We start from the raw sequence: 15,175 nt of genomic DNA on the forward strand, positions 1-15,175 counted from the left end.
GCCCTTTATGTTTTTTTTTTTTTTACTTAGTCTCAAAATACCACCACTGAAGTATTTTTACAGATAAGGAAATTGAAGCTAATAAGTACTTTTCTTAAGTTCACAAAGCTAGAATACAAATCCAGGTCTTCTGGACTCCAAAAGGCATCTGTATTAACTATAATCCGAACCAGGGCCCATTTCTAAACCAGCCTGATTTCCCAAGTGCAAGTTTGTTGTGAAGGTCACTAGAGATGTCTAACAATAAGCACACTTAGCAAATTTGGGACATATCTCATTTAATAGTCAAAACCACCTCATTTTACAAATGAGAAAACAGAGGTTTGAGAGGTCTGTAGATCAAAAAACCTGTGCTTGTTCCATTGTGTATCCTCCCTTTGTTGTTGTTTAGTTGCTAAGTTGTGTCTGACTCTTTTGTGACCCTAGGGACTGTGGCCTGCCGTGCTCCTCTGTCCATGGGATTTCCCAGGCAAGAACACTGGAGTGGGTTGCCATTTCCTTTCTCCAGATCTTCCCTTTAGGGATCACCTAAGAGTGAATACCTTGGAGTCAATGAATCATTAAATCAAGGTAATAGATTTTTAAAAACATTTTAAGAATCCTCATCTAATCTTGAATATTTCTGATAGAGCCCTTATTCTGCCTCCAGGGCTATTTGCATAAATATATTCATGAGTCTTCTACCTAAATTATCAAATGAACAAGGGATCTAACCTCATTTGACAGTTTCCCAAGTCACTGTAGTGTGGTAAATGAAAGATGTGCAAGGGATATTTCCAAATGCACTTTTTTTTCCTGAAGGTAGACCATAAACACTATCAATACGAATGGAAATACCCCATCATAAGTTTGTGCAAAGAGCACATTTTGAATCATTGCTTGTATCATAAACATATACGTCTAATCCTGAAATTATAAAACGAGCACTGGATATAACCTCATGTAAGATATATGAAGGACTTTCCTGGTGGCGCAATGGATAAGCATCCTCCTGCCAATACAGGGGACACAGGTTTGATCCCTGGTCCAGGAAGATTCCACATGTCACAGAGTAACTAAGCCCCGTATACCACGGCTACAGAGTAGCCCCCACACACCACAGCTAGAGAAAGCCCGATCACAGCAATGAAGATCTAGCACAGCCAAAATTAAAATAAATAAATTAAAAACAAGAAAGATATATGAAAATATATACTAATCATAATGATTAGTTGAAAAGTTAGTCTAAATGAATTTTGATTGTTATTATTACAGTATATCTGAGGCTTCCCTGGTGGCTCAGACAGTAAAGTGTCTGCCTGCAATACGGGAGACTCAGGTTCGATCCCTGGGTCGGGAAGACCCCCTGGAGAAGGAAATGGCAATCCACTCCAGCACTCGTCTGGAAAATCCCATGGACAGAAGAGCCATCTGATAGGCTACAGTCCATGGGGTCACAAAGAGTCGGACATGACTGAGCGACTTCACTTCCACTTTCTGAGAGTCAGTATGAAAGTCAAAGTATTAGTCACTCATTCGTGTCTGACTCTTTGCAACCAGGTTCCTCTGTCCATGGAATTCTCCAGGCAAGAATACTGGAGTGGGTACCCATTCCCTTCTCCAGGGAATCCTCCCAACCCAGGGATCAAACCAGGGTCTCCTGCATGGCCTGGGGTTTTTCACATGAACTTTGGAGTCAGACCTGGGTTTGGATCCAGGCTTCATCATTTACTAGCTATCATGCCTTGGTAAATTATGTAATCTCTCTGACCCTCATATTTTCTCTGTTGAGATAGTAACAGATCTCGCTTATAGGATTGTTTTGTGAATTAAAAATATCACAAGCCTATTATTCAGTAAATCATAGTGACTGTTACAATTATGGCTCATTGACAAATCAGGGGAAGAGGTCCAACTCCAAAATTTGTTGGGCTATAAATCAAGAGGTAACATACAGGTTGGCTAGTTTGTCCAGCCAACATAACTACAGGATTAAAGTTTTTAAATCTGTTAAGTTAGATTTGGTAAATGAAGAACCAGCTTAAGCCAGGTGATTGCAGTGACTATGACAGCATTTTAATAAGATAATATACTCATTTTAACACAGCCTTTATTTTCTGTTTCAAAACAAAATTTCCAGGAAACAAAATACTTAACAATGGTTGGGTACAGATGAAATAAAAATCACAGTTTCAAAGAACCAAAATCAGACAACTGCTTAAAGGCAGATTGCTTAGGTTTATAAAAAAAATAATAAAAGGATTAAAATTAGGTTTAACAACATTCCATATAATGCTACATTCCCCAATTAAGAAAGGAGAGTTGACATATACAACTAAAGGTTAAGTGTAGAGAAGTGGCTAAAATTCTGCATATTTTATAGTAAATTATGCATGAAAGTTTATTAATTGCATAAACTTCCTGAGTGGCTCCCATGCTGCACTAGGTCTACATGCTTAATATTCATATCAAACAAATTACAGCTTTAAGTGATTGAGCATGACAGACCTTGAACAACTGCACTTTCCAATCAATCACTATTTCTGCTGAGGGTATGTTTTGGACCACAAACTTCAATCTGAAATCTTACAGTGGAGAAGAAATGCAACTTTAAAAAAAAAAAAACAAAAATGGGAAGGATGACAAGCATGAATTTAGGAATTTTATTTTTCAGTGGCACTGATTTCGTTCTCAAGAGCCCAGTTTCTCTCTTCCCTTCTTGCTTGACTTTTAGCCTTTCTGCTTGAGGTTCTTTTAATTAAAAGAAAATCTTCCAGAATGGGAGCTGTTGGTTTATATAATCTTCCAGCTATCTCAGTTGAAAATACCTTCAGTGTAACCTAGTTACTATCCCAGGCCCATGCCTATGTTGGCTGTCAAGGTTTCTGACCAATGTTTGTGTTCATCCTTCGCATACAAAGACTATTTCCAGGGTGACCTGAAAGCATTTCAGAAAAATTTCATACTAATTTCACTTCAAAGGATTTTACCAAGTTTGAGTGTCACCATTTTATAGTCTGAACTACTTGTGGGTTTTTTATTTCAATCTCAGAAATTACACTTAACCAAATCAATGACCTTTTCTATGCTCCCTTCCCTGATTGGGTCATCTTTTAAATAAAAGGGGAAAAAACAAGTCCCCAGGAAACTACTTTCATCAAACTTTCATCCAGGATGAAAAATGAACAATCTATTCTAGAAATAATGGCTTGCACAACACCTCAAATATCGCAATATTCTTCTAAACCAAACAGAAGATTAAATAACTAAATCCCAAACTGATGGCAAGGATACTTGAGGAATGTACTTGTAGATGAAGCCGGAAATACAATATTAGTACTAACATTAAATATGCTTTAGTGTTACACACAGTAAACAAGGGAAACATGTGGTTTACAAACATTTGCTCAGTTTTCTGGGGGAAAAAAAGGAATACATCATTTTCATCACTCAGAGAAGACAGCAAAGAGGAAAGTCAATGCCTCTGATAAATGTTAGAGATTGGATGAACAGTTACAACTAACTACAATTCAACTAAAAGCATACAGCCATTTTAAGGTAATAAAATATCACTACAAATACTTAGTTGTATGCTAGTATGCTGAATGACAGGCCACTGCTATAAGATTTATCAAATATTTCATTGTGAAAGTTAAAGCAATTTCAACCCATAGCCCTTTAGGCACACAGACAAGAAATGCATCTCTAATAAAAGATGCGAAGTTACAGGCACTGGACTGTCTAATTTAGGTACTTTCTTACCACTTGTTTGTTTACAACTAACTTCTACCACTAAGTCCTATATTGCCACCAGCTGGATTTATTTCTCTGTTCTCCATCCCTACATCCCCAAAGCTTATTTTAGAAGCATGTGGCTCTCATCACTTAAAACATAGATTGGTGGCAGAGTGATGGTCCCTCTCATTTCAAACTCACAGCACTGGGATAAGAAGGCAGGCCAGATTTATAACCTGAAAGAATACTGATAATCAAGGCAAAAAAACAAGTTTCACAGGCAGTGTTTTCATGTGTACCCCAAAACAGCTTTAAAAGAGGTAGATAAAAAATTGTAATTAGATTGGGATTAAATATGGGGTTCTAAAATGATATAGCCCATCGTATTATACATAACACTCCACACTCAATCCAAAAATTGCAGCAGAAAAGTGCCTTTTAAACTTTCACAGATAAGTTTGCTGTCAAACCATTGGAATTCATGCTGGATATAAAACTGGCAAGAAAAGATGAAAAACGAAGTGGATATTTGTTAACTACAGCAAATTGCCTTAAATAGAGATTCAAGACTGGTACAAATACATAGGGTTATTTTCATTAGATTTACACCAATACTTGTTTCATATTCTTATGATGTTACACCCAACTTCACAAACATAGCAGCAGGTACTTCATGATGAAATGCTCACATTGCCACATATGGAGATACAGTACTATTCATCAGACTTGCACTTTGAGAAGTAAACATGATGGTTGGACATACTGACTACCCTCAAAAAAGCTTTACAAGCAGGATTGTTTAGTGTAACCTTTTTTCTTCTACAAGAAGGAAAATGGAAAGGACAGGTTTTGGTGTGTGTTGGAAATGAAAAGAAGGCCCTTCTTTGTAGTAGGCTCTTTGTTAAGTAAGAAGGGAATTTCTGAGCTATACCTCAAGAGTTAATTATTTCTGGGGAGGAAAAGTACCTCAGCAAGGATGAAAACAGCACTATCATGATTTATCAAAATTATGAAATAATGCAAAACCCCTAGATAGAAAACTAGCTAATATTTACAGTCAAAGTGACTATAATCTGAGTCAAACATTTAAGTAATGGGAAAAAAATAACTTAAAAACCCACAGTGATGTGAATAACACTGTTTTCTTAATTTCTGCACAAAATTCACTTTTTTCTGTATTTTTAAACTTATACACGTTACATATACATAATGTATACATAACATATATGTTAACCCAACTACTGCAGTCAGCATGGAGACAGCAGTACACTACTCACCATCTTCAAACTTTAGAAGACTACTTTTCTTTCCAGCAAAAAATCTGAAAAGATTCTAAATATTACAAGGCACTGCAAAAGTCTGCAGGCAAAAGAATGATGAATTGTACATAAAACAGAGGTGGTGGCAAAATGTGGGACATACGATATAGAGCAGCCATTAATAAATGTCATCCATGGAGCTTTTTTCATCCTGGGGTACACTATTTAAAAGGATTGTAACTCCAAAAAGGATCATAAAACCTGCAGTATTTTCAGCTTATAAATTTTAAGTCTCAATGTAATCACACAAAGCTGACTCTACTAATGAAACACAAGCAGTTTGAAAGAATTACAGATTTTAGGCACATTGTTTTTTATACACATGGAAAACGGCAATGCGAGAATCTGCATTACACTAATGTCCTAAAACCATTTCAACTTGCAAATAATACTGTAGAAGAAATTTGAAGAATCTGTACATAAGATTTAGAAAGACTCATCCAAACCAGAGTATGTTTTATAAAAAGAAGCTGTGACTCTTATCAACAGCAGTTCTCAAAATGCTATCCTGGATGCCCCCAAATGATAGTGACAGAATCTTCATGATGCTGAGTGTGATCCTCAGGTAAGCAACAGAAGACATTTTTCTTTTTTGAAAAAGGGTGCTGAATGTCACAAAGTAGAGTGTGCAAAAAAAAAAAGTACACCCATTAAGTTTTCCTCATTACCTGGCAAGATCATGGGGTAAAAATTTTAGAGGAATATGGAGGAAAATCTGTCAACAGAAATGTTGGGTGATCATCTGGAATGTTGACCAGTAGAACTCATTATTAGGTAAATGTGTCCTAGAAATGACTTTGAAATCTTCAGAGTGAAAAGTATTTTAAACATGTTTATATGTGGTAGTTGATAAATACCATTTTAGAATTCAATATTTGGGTTTCACAGATTGATCAAGCATTAGGTAACTCTGTGACCAGACTTTTAAGAATATTAGTTAACTTTCTTGAAAACCAAAAGCGTATATTCTGACATTGCCTCCCCTCCTCCTAAAACTGGATAAAACCCAGTAAAGTGCAACTTGACAGTGATCTCTCTCAGATTCTAAAGAGGCTGCCAAAATCATCTAAGATGCTACAGACTCTAACAAGATAACTATAACAACTAAAAAAAAAAAAAAAAAAACAGGTAATCCCCCCCCAAAAATAAGCTAAGGACAACTTAAATAGTATCCTTTGAGGGTCTACTATCTACTGCAGGACAGTGTATACCCCTCATCTCTTCAGTTCAGTTCAGTTCAGTTCAGTCGCTCTGTCGTGTCCGACTCTTTGCGACCCCATGAATTGCAGCACGCCAGGCCTCCCTGTCCATCACCAACTCCCCAAGTTCACCCAAACCCATGTCCATCGAGTCGATGATGCCATCCAGCCATCTCATCCTCTGTCGTCCCCTTTTCCTCCTGCCCCCAATCCCTCCCAGCATCAGAGTCCTTTCCAATGAGTCAACTCTTCGCATGAGGTGGCCAGAGTACTGGAGTTTCAGCTTTAGCATCATTCCTTCCAAAGAAATCCCAGGGCTGATCTCCTTCAGAATGGATTGGTTGGATCTCCTTGCAGTCCAAGGGACTCTCAAGAGTCCTCTCCAACACCACAGTTCAAAAGCATCAATTCTTCGGTGCTCAGCATTCTTCACAGTCCAACTCTCACATCCATACATGACTACTGGAAAAACCATAGCCTTGACTAGATGGACCTTTGTTAGCAAACTAATGTCTCTGCTTTTGAATATGCTATCTAGGTTGGTCATAACTTTCCTTCCAAGGAGTAAGCATCTTTTAATTTCATGGCTGCAATCACCATCTGCACTGATTTTGGAGCCCAGAAAAATGAAGTCTGACACTGTTTCCAGTGTTTCCCCATCTATTTCCCATGAAGTGCTGGGGCCAGATGCCATGATCTTCGTTTTCTGAATGTTGAGCTTTAAGCCAACTTTTTCACTCTCCTCTTTCACCTTCATCAAGAGGCTTTTTAGTTCCTCTTCACTTTCTGCCATAAGGGTGGTGTCATCTGCATATCTGAGGTTATTGATATTTCTCCTGGCAATCTTGATTCCAGCTTGTGCTTCTTCCAGCCCAGTGTTTCTCATAAAGTACTCTGCATATAAGTTAAATAAGTAGGGTGACAATATACAGCCTTGATGTACTCCTTTTCCTATTAGGAACCAGTCTGTTGTTCCATGTCCAGTTCTAACTGTTGCTTCCTGACCTGCACATAGGTTTCTCAATAGGCAGGTCAGGTGGTCTGGCATTCCCATCTCTTTCAGAATTTTCCACAGTTTATTGTGATCCATACAGTCAAAGGCTTTGGCATAGTCAATAAAGCAGAAATAGATATTTTTCTGGAACTCTCTTGCTTTTTTGATGATCCAGCAGATGTTAGCAATTTGATCTCTGCTTCCTCCGCCTTTTCTAAAACCAGCTTGCTGAAGCCTGGCTTGGAGAATTTTGAGCAGTATTTTACTAGCGTGTGAGATGAGTGCAATTGTGCAGTAGTTTGAGCATTCTTTGGCATTGCCTTTCTTTGGGATTGGAATGAAAACTGACTTTTTCCAGTCCTGTGGCCACTGCTGAGTTTTCCAAATTTGCTGGCATAGTGAGTGCAGCACTTTCACAGCATCATCTTTCAGGATTTGAAATAGCTCAACTGGAATTCCATCCCTTCCACTAGCTTTGTTCGTAGTGATGCTTTCTAAGGCCCACTTGACTTCACATTCCAGGATGTCTGGCTCTAGGTCAGTGATTACACCATCGTGATTATCTGGATCGTGAAGATCTTTTTTGTACAGTTCTTCTGTGTATTCCTGCCACCTCTTCTTAATATCTTCTGCTTCTGTTAGGTCCATACCATTTCTGTCCTTTTTTGAGCCCATCTTTGCATGAAATGTCCCCTTGCTATCTCTAATTTTCTTGAAGAGATCTCTAGTCTTTCCCATTCTGTTGTTTTCCTCTACTTCTTTGCATTGATCGCTGAGGAAGGCATTCTTATCTCTCCTTGCTATTCTTTGGAACTCTGCATTCAGATGCTTATATCCTTCCTTTTCTCCTTTGCTTTTTGCTTCTCTTCTTTTCACAGCTATTTGTAAAGCCTCCCCAGACACCCATTTTTCTTTTTTGCATTTCTTTTCCATGGGGATTGTCTTGATCCCTGTCTGCTGTACAATGTCAGGAACCTCAGTCCATAGTTCATCAGGCACTCTATCAGATCTAGTCCCTTAAATCTATTTCTCACTTCCACTGCATAATCATAAGGGATTTGATATAGGTCATACCTGAATGGTCTAGTGGTTTTCCCTACTTTCTTCAATTTCAGTCTGAATTTGGCAATAAGGAGTTCATGATCTGAGCCACAGTCAGCTCCCGGTCTTGTTTTTGTTGACTGTATAGAGCTTCTCCATCTTTGGCTGCAAAGAATGTAATCAATCTGATTTCGTTGTTGACCATCTGGTGATGTCCATGTGTACAGTGTTCTCTTGTGTTGTTGGAAGAGGGTGTTTGCTATGACCAGTGTGTTCTCTTGGCAAAAGTCTATTAGCCTTTGCCCTGCTTCATTCTGTATTCCAAGGCCAAATTTACCTGTTTCTCCAGGTGTTTCTTCACTTCCTACTTTTGCATTCTAGTCCCCTATAATGAAAAGGACATCTTTTTTGGGTGTTAGTTCCCAAAGGTCTTTTAGGTCTTCATAGAACCATTCAACTTCAGCTTCTTCAGCGTTGCTGGTTGGGGCATAGACTTGGATTACTGTGATATTGAATGGTTTGCCTTGGAAATGAACAGAGATCATTCTGTCGTTTTTGAGATTCCATCCAAGTACTGTATTTCGGACTCTTGTTGACCATGATGGCTACTCCATTTCTTCTAAGGGATTCCTGCCTGCAGTAGTAAATATAATGGTCATCTGAGTTAAATTCACCCATTCCAGTCCATTTTAGTTCGCTGATTCCTAGAATGTTGACGTTCACTCTTTCCATCTCCTGTTTGTCCACTTCCAATTTGCCTTGATTCATGGACCTAACATTCCAGGTTCCTAAGAAATATTGCTCTTTACAGCATCAGAACTTGCTTCTATCACCAGTCACATCTGCAACTGGGTATTGTTTTTGCTTTGGCTCCATCCCCTCATTCTTTCTGGATTTATTTCTCCACTGATCTCCAGTAGCATATTGAGCACCTACTGCCCTGGGGAGTTCCTCTTTCAGCATCCTATCATTCTGCCTTTTCATACTGTTCATCTCTTAGAACCTTGTAAAGCCAGTGTTTCATGTGTAAGTCTCAAAACCTACTTTATCAAGTAAATTTCTCTTCAGAAGAATGGATTAATAGAGGTGTAACTTGAATTGTCTTTGTTAGGAATACAAAGATTCCCCCCAAATGAGATTCATATCAGCTGCAGTATATCCCTTGCAAAAGAATGCAAGCCAAACCAATGCCTCTCATGCTCAAATACAATGTAGTGTGCACATGAGAAACAAAGAGATAGCTGCTTTGAATTACTATGGAAATCCTAAAGCAGCTACATTATCTGCAGAATCAAGAACTGTTACAGTTCTGTTTTTTCCTTCCTCTCCGCCTCACCTAAAACAAGGCTTCTCTCCTACTGCTGTGACGACGGGAAGAAAATCACATTAAAAAGGGCTCATGTTCTATATTGGTTGACAAAGTTATTCTAATTTTATACACCAAAACATTTCCTGCAGCAAGTTACCCTGCCTTCTGTGAAAGGTAAACCTAAGATAAACAACATGAAGAATTTCATAAGACCCTGCTGGAGAGTCTCACTTTGTGTATGTTTGGGGAATATAAATTTAAATAGTTCTTATACCTTTTAAAGATAAGTATCATCTAGCTGCAGAGAACTGCAATAAAAAAAAATGGGGGCTCCTCAGCAATGCATGGAAAGTGTCCTGGAAATGACAATGCTCAAGCTGAGCATATTAAAGCATTCTAAACAGTATTTTAAAAAAAAAAAATCAAGTATCAAAGAGGATAGGATTTGAAGTGAAAAAACATTTCTATGTGCAGTGTTCTATGTATAAACTGCACAGTTCTACAGGTGATGAGCTATATCAAATACTACATTGGAACAAAAAATAAGAGTGGAAGGTAAACTCAAAATGAGGGAAAATATGGCAGAACCCAAGAAGAAGAAAGTTTACTACCTTAGGTATCCTGAAAATAATTATGAAAAAAACTCCCTTTTCTTCATTATCTACTCTGATTTACTTGGGACCAGGAGGGATCGTGGACGGATTCTGCACTGATGAAGCTGGAAATGCCTGTAAATTCATCCCTGGTTGGAACGGTCCCCCAGGTTGGTTAGGAATTACTAGAGACTGTTGTGGTGTTCCTGAAATTCCTACCCACTGTACTGGATACCCTGGCCCCACCACAGCATTATACTGACAAACATGGGGTATTCCATATGATGATAATGGCCCAGGAAATGAAGGGAGTGACAGTCCTTGTGGCAAGGAGGTTGGGACAGCTCCACGGATTTGGGACAGAGAAGAAATCCATGTTGGTGTGTAGCCCATAGTAGATGGAGTATTCTAACAAAAACAAAAATAAAAACAAAAAGAAAAGATCAGTTTATTTGATAGATGCTTTTATTCTATATTCCTTCCTATTCTTTTTTTGTCTTACTACTACTCTATCATTATTATTCTGAGTGTCTACCATTTTGGGAGTAACTTTCTGTGTGCTCACAGTTATATACCTTATTTCATTTCATCTTCATAACTGTCCTGCAAGACAAGCATTTTTAGATGAGGAAACAGAAGCTCAAAATTAATAATGCCCATCACCACTTAGCAAATTAATAGTAAGGTAAGGAGTTGAACACAGTTCCAGATAACTCCAAGGCCCCTGGTAAATTTCTGTTCACAGTTCCTTTCCTCATGCTAGCACTACTCTTCTATTTTTACTTTCTTCTGCCAGTCCCAGGCATTCTTTCATTCAGGGCCACAGACAATAATAGTTCATCTTACTACATAATTCTCTGAAGACAGAGGATCATAATTTAGTGTGGCATAGGGAAAACAGCCTGGCATATAGTAGGTGCTCAGTAAATGTCACCTCCCTACCTCTTTCTACTACTATTTGAAGTCTGATATTTCTGTTATATTTTAGGAAATTTAAACTCAAGACAATTATGCTTTTGACAGTTCTGAGAAAATATATTCCTGCTTGATTCTTATTATATCATATTGTGATTATGTGTATGTATAGAGATTACTAAAATCAACTAAGCACACACATAGAGATTACTGGAATCACATGCACATGGGAGTAATATGTCTAAATGAAATTAAATAATTCTTCCTTGAGGGAGAGCTTGGTATCAGTCCCAAATTCTTAGTTCTTTTAAATTGATGGTCAAGTTAAAACCCTTTCAACTAAAGTTTCAAGTTTAAGTTAGGATAAAGGTTTTCTTGCTTGACTCAAGAATAAATGACAAGATCTCTTGAGGGGAAAAAAGACTTTTATTTAAAGTCCAGCAATCCAATTTTTATATCAGCATTTTTGTTGTTAAAGTAAAATTAAATACTTCTGGTTTAAAAATAACACAAATAGTATGATTATATGTTTGTAAAGCTATTTCTATGTATCATATATAGATATACAAAGATATCTGAAATGATGTTTATCTAAAGTTAGTGACAATCATTTCTGGGTGGTGGGATTTGAAGGTGGTATTTTAAAATTTTGTACTTTTCTGCATTGATTAATTTCTATAATATACATTATTATTTTACAAACAATACCAATGTGATTTTTATTTTTAACAAAGACTGAATTGGAGATGACTTGTTATACTTTATTTTCTCTTGGATATTTAAAAGGCACCTCAGATTCAAATAACCAAAATGAAATGTATGATTTTTCTACTACCAAAACACACTGCCTGCTCATGTTCCCCTTTTTGATAATTGGTACACTGGAATGATAGCCAGTTATACCAGCCAGAAACCTAGCCTTGACACCTCCATCTGGTCCATTTTATCTCTTAAACATTTTTTGGAATCTGTTCATTTCTCTTCATCTCAGCTTCTGTCTTTCTCTCTCTCTTTTTTAAATAAAATAGTTTAAAAGTTCAACTTCTCTTTATCAGGCCTACTGTGACTAATTCTTGATTGGTCTACCAAGCTTATCTTCAATAATCTTTCTTCTTGCTTCAAGTCCGAGTGACCTTTTCAAAAAGCAAATCTGATCATGTCAACCCTAGGGCTTCAATGGCTATCATTCTTAAAGTAAAGACAAAGATCCTTATCATCACCACTTTTAAGACCCTACAGACGTCCTTAGATTCACTGTGTACCAACTCCTCTCTGCTCTCTTCACTTCAGGCAAATGGGCCTGCTTTGAGTCCTTTCAGTCTGTTTCCCCATACAGGGCTTTGCATATGCTATTCTTCCTGCTTAGAATCATATTCCCTCCCGTTTTCACCTAGTTAATACTTACCCTTCACATCTCTGCTTAATCATCACTTTCTCAGGAAAGCTTTCATTGACTTCCCTTTACTAGGTCAAATTTCCCTTACTGTATGATATCTTATATCTCTCTTTTGTAGTCCTTATTACAGCTGCAATTTTATATTTTTTATACAAGTCTGTTCATATCTAACTTTCCCACCAGCATATAAGTCCCATGAGAATAGGGAACATAACACTTGTTCTTACTAATCAAACCCAGTGCCTAGCAGAGGGCTTGGCACACAGTAAAGGACCTGGAACATAACTGTGACAGTTTTCTAAAGCTACACAACAGTACTACGCAAGATCATTAGATAGTGAGACAGGCTCTCCACATAAAGATATACTCAACTGAACTTAAAAATACAAAAAGTTACCACATACAGGATACTACTATGTGCTAGGCACTTTATAGATGTTAATCCTCACAACAATCCTGCAGACAAGAAAGTATCATCCCTGTTTTAAAGGCATGGAAACTGAGGCACAAATGACTTGTCTAAAGTCATGACATAACTAGTAAATGACTGACCTGACCTGGACCAAGTCTGTATTAAGAACGTTTACCACTTTTATTCATACTCCATTTCCTATGCACTCTTCCTCCAAGCATCCCTCATTATAACTGCAATAAACCGCTCTTCAACTCAGCAACAAAGGCTTCCATTCACATAATGTTCAGAGCATCTTTCACTGGCAGCACAAACACATTTATGCCTTGAAATCTGCCTCTAATGGCTTCCAATTTTTACAATGGTGATACTATCTGTGTATAAATCCGTGCCAAGAATAATATAAATACAGAGAGCCCTCAAGGAGATACACTGTTTACTAGTTTGGAAAATCTAGGCTTTTGAAAATTTTTATTCAATGATAACTCTAAATGTATTTTCAGACTCTTTACCAAACTACATGCAATGACTATATATACACACACATATGTGTACACAAACATAACAGACACAGACATATCTCTTTCAATGATATGGGTTCAGATTCTAAGCCCTGATTCACATTTTAATAGATTTACTCATTTTGAAAAAAAAAATGATACTTTAAAAATTCACACACAGAAAACAACAAAGTAAAATTAGATCCAAATTCCACCATCCAGGATATTTTAAGGGCTTTTCCTATTTATATGCATATATAGGCTAGGCTCAGAGAAGGCAATGGCACCCCACTCCAGTACTCTTGCCTGGGAAATCCCATGGATGGAGGAGCCTGGTAGGCTGCGGTCCATGGGGTCGCTAAGAGTCGGACATGATTGAGCGACTTCACTTTCACTTTTCATTTTCATGCATTGGAGAAGGAAATGGCAACCCCCTCCAGTGTTCTTGTCTGGAGAATCCCAGGGATGGCGGAGCCTGGTGGGCTGCTGTCTATGGGGTCGCACAGAGTCGAACATGACTGACGTGACTTAGCAGCAGCAGCATAAGCTAGGCTAGGCTAAGTCGCTTCAGTCGTGTCTGACTCTTTGTGACACTATGGACCATAGCTCACCAGGCATGCCTGTCCATGGGGTTCTCCAGGCAAGAACACTGGAGTGGGTTGTCATGCCCTCTTCCAGGGCCTCTTCCCAACCCAGGGATTGAACCCACATCTCTTACGTCTCCTGTATTAGCAGGTGGGTTCTTTACCACTAGTGCCACCTGGGAAGCCCATATGCATATATACATGTATCTAATATATATAATTTTACCTAAATACTATATATACTATTCTGTGATCCTATCTTCTTTCTACTCCAGAATGCATTTTGGACATCTTTCTACACTCCAATTGCCATGTACACCTAAGACCAGATGCAATTAACCAGACATCTCATCCATAAACTTAAGACATTTGTTATAATAATTAAAGATCTTTAAAATTCTTTTTCATATTGAATACATAAAATAATTTACTGGCTCTGAGAATATTGATCTACCACTAACATAAGATAGCTTTTCCTCAAAATCCAAACTTCTTGTACCACAAAACTGAATTAACCCTTACTCCAGATGCTTTCTTTTTTGATACTTGATGTTTTTTCTTCCAGGTATAATAGCCTAAAACAAGGGTCAGCAATCTACAGCCTGCCAACTCTTTGCAAATCAAATTTTAATGAAACAAAGCCATGCCTACTTGTTTATATACTGTCTATGGCTGTTTTTGTAGCATTGAGTAGCTACAACCCCATGGCTTGAAAATATTTAGTAATTGGCTCCTTCCCAGAAAAAAGTTTGCAGGCCTCTGCCCTAAAAGATAATTTGCTTGAAGACATAATGAACTAGGCAAGGATAAGTGTCTCTATACTGTCAAGTCACACCACTCTTTCATGGTAATTATAACCACAGACCTATGTTAATCAATTTTTATGGTTTTAGTTCTCATAAATAAAGAGAGTCAGGTATAAACTACTTACTTCATATGCTTTGTTCCAGTTGTCTGTTTCTAGTTTCTGTTGACTTTGTTTAAGTTGGTTTAAACTTGGCTTAATAAGCGAATTTCCTACTGTTTCCTTTGTCCAGTTATCCACCAATTTGTGTAAGTCATCTGTGAACATTCCTTTTTTACTAACTGAAGATTGCTGGAATGATGCTGCACTACTTTCCACACATAGTGGATCTATAAGAAGAAAAACAGAGAAACCATGAAAATGAATTAAAACATAAACAAATACTCTTTTGTGG

At 37.7% G+C, this 15,175-nt stretch overlaps 1 protein-coding gene across 8 annotated transcripts in view; it reads right to left on the minus strand.

Moving 5' to 3' along the window:
* Positions 1-2,072: 2,072 nt before the first annotated feature.
* WNK3 (WNK lysine deficient protein kinase 3) overlaps positions 2,073-15,175 on the minus strand; it is a 192,655-nt gene continuing 179,552 nt past the window's right edge. For 7 of the 8 annotated variants that reach the window (XM_055562877.1, XM_055562875.1, XM_055562881.1 and 4 more), the window contains 2 exons: positions 14,908-15,110; positions 7,952-10,577 (listed from right to left, as the gene is read on the minus strand). In XM_055562877.1, the coding sequence (XP_055418852.1) occupies positions 10,248-10,577; positions 14,908-15,110 (533 nt within the window). In that variant the 3' untranslated portion in view covers positions 7,952-10,247. Of the gene's footprint in view, positions 2,918-7,951; positions 10,578-14,907; positions 15,111-15,175 lie in introns of those variants that run through there. The other variant, XM_055562879.1, reaches the window with a different exon arrangement.

The sequence above is a fragment of the Bubalus kerabau genome, chromosome X (genome assembly GCF_029407905.1).
Source record: "Bubalus kerabau isolate K-KA32 ecotype Philippines breed swamp buffalo chromosome X, PCC_UOA_SB_1v2, whole genome shotgun sequence".
NCBI lineage: Eukaryota > Metazoa > Chordata > Mammalia > Artiodactyla > Bovidae > Bubalus > Bubalus kerabau.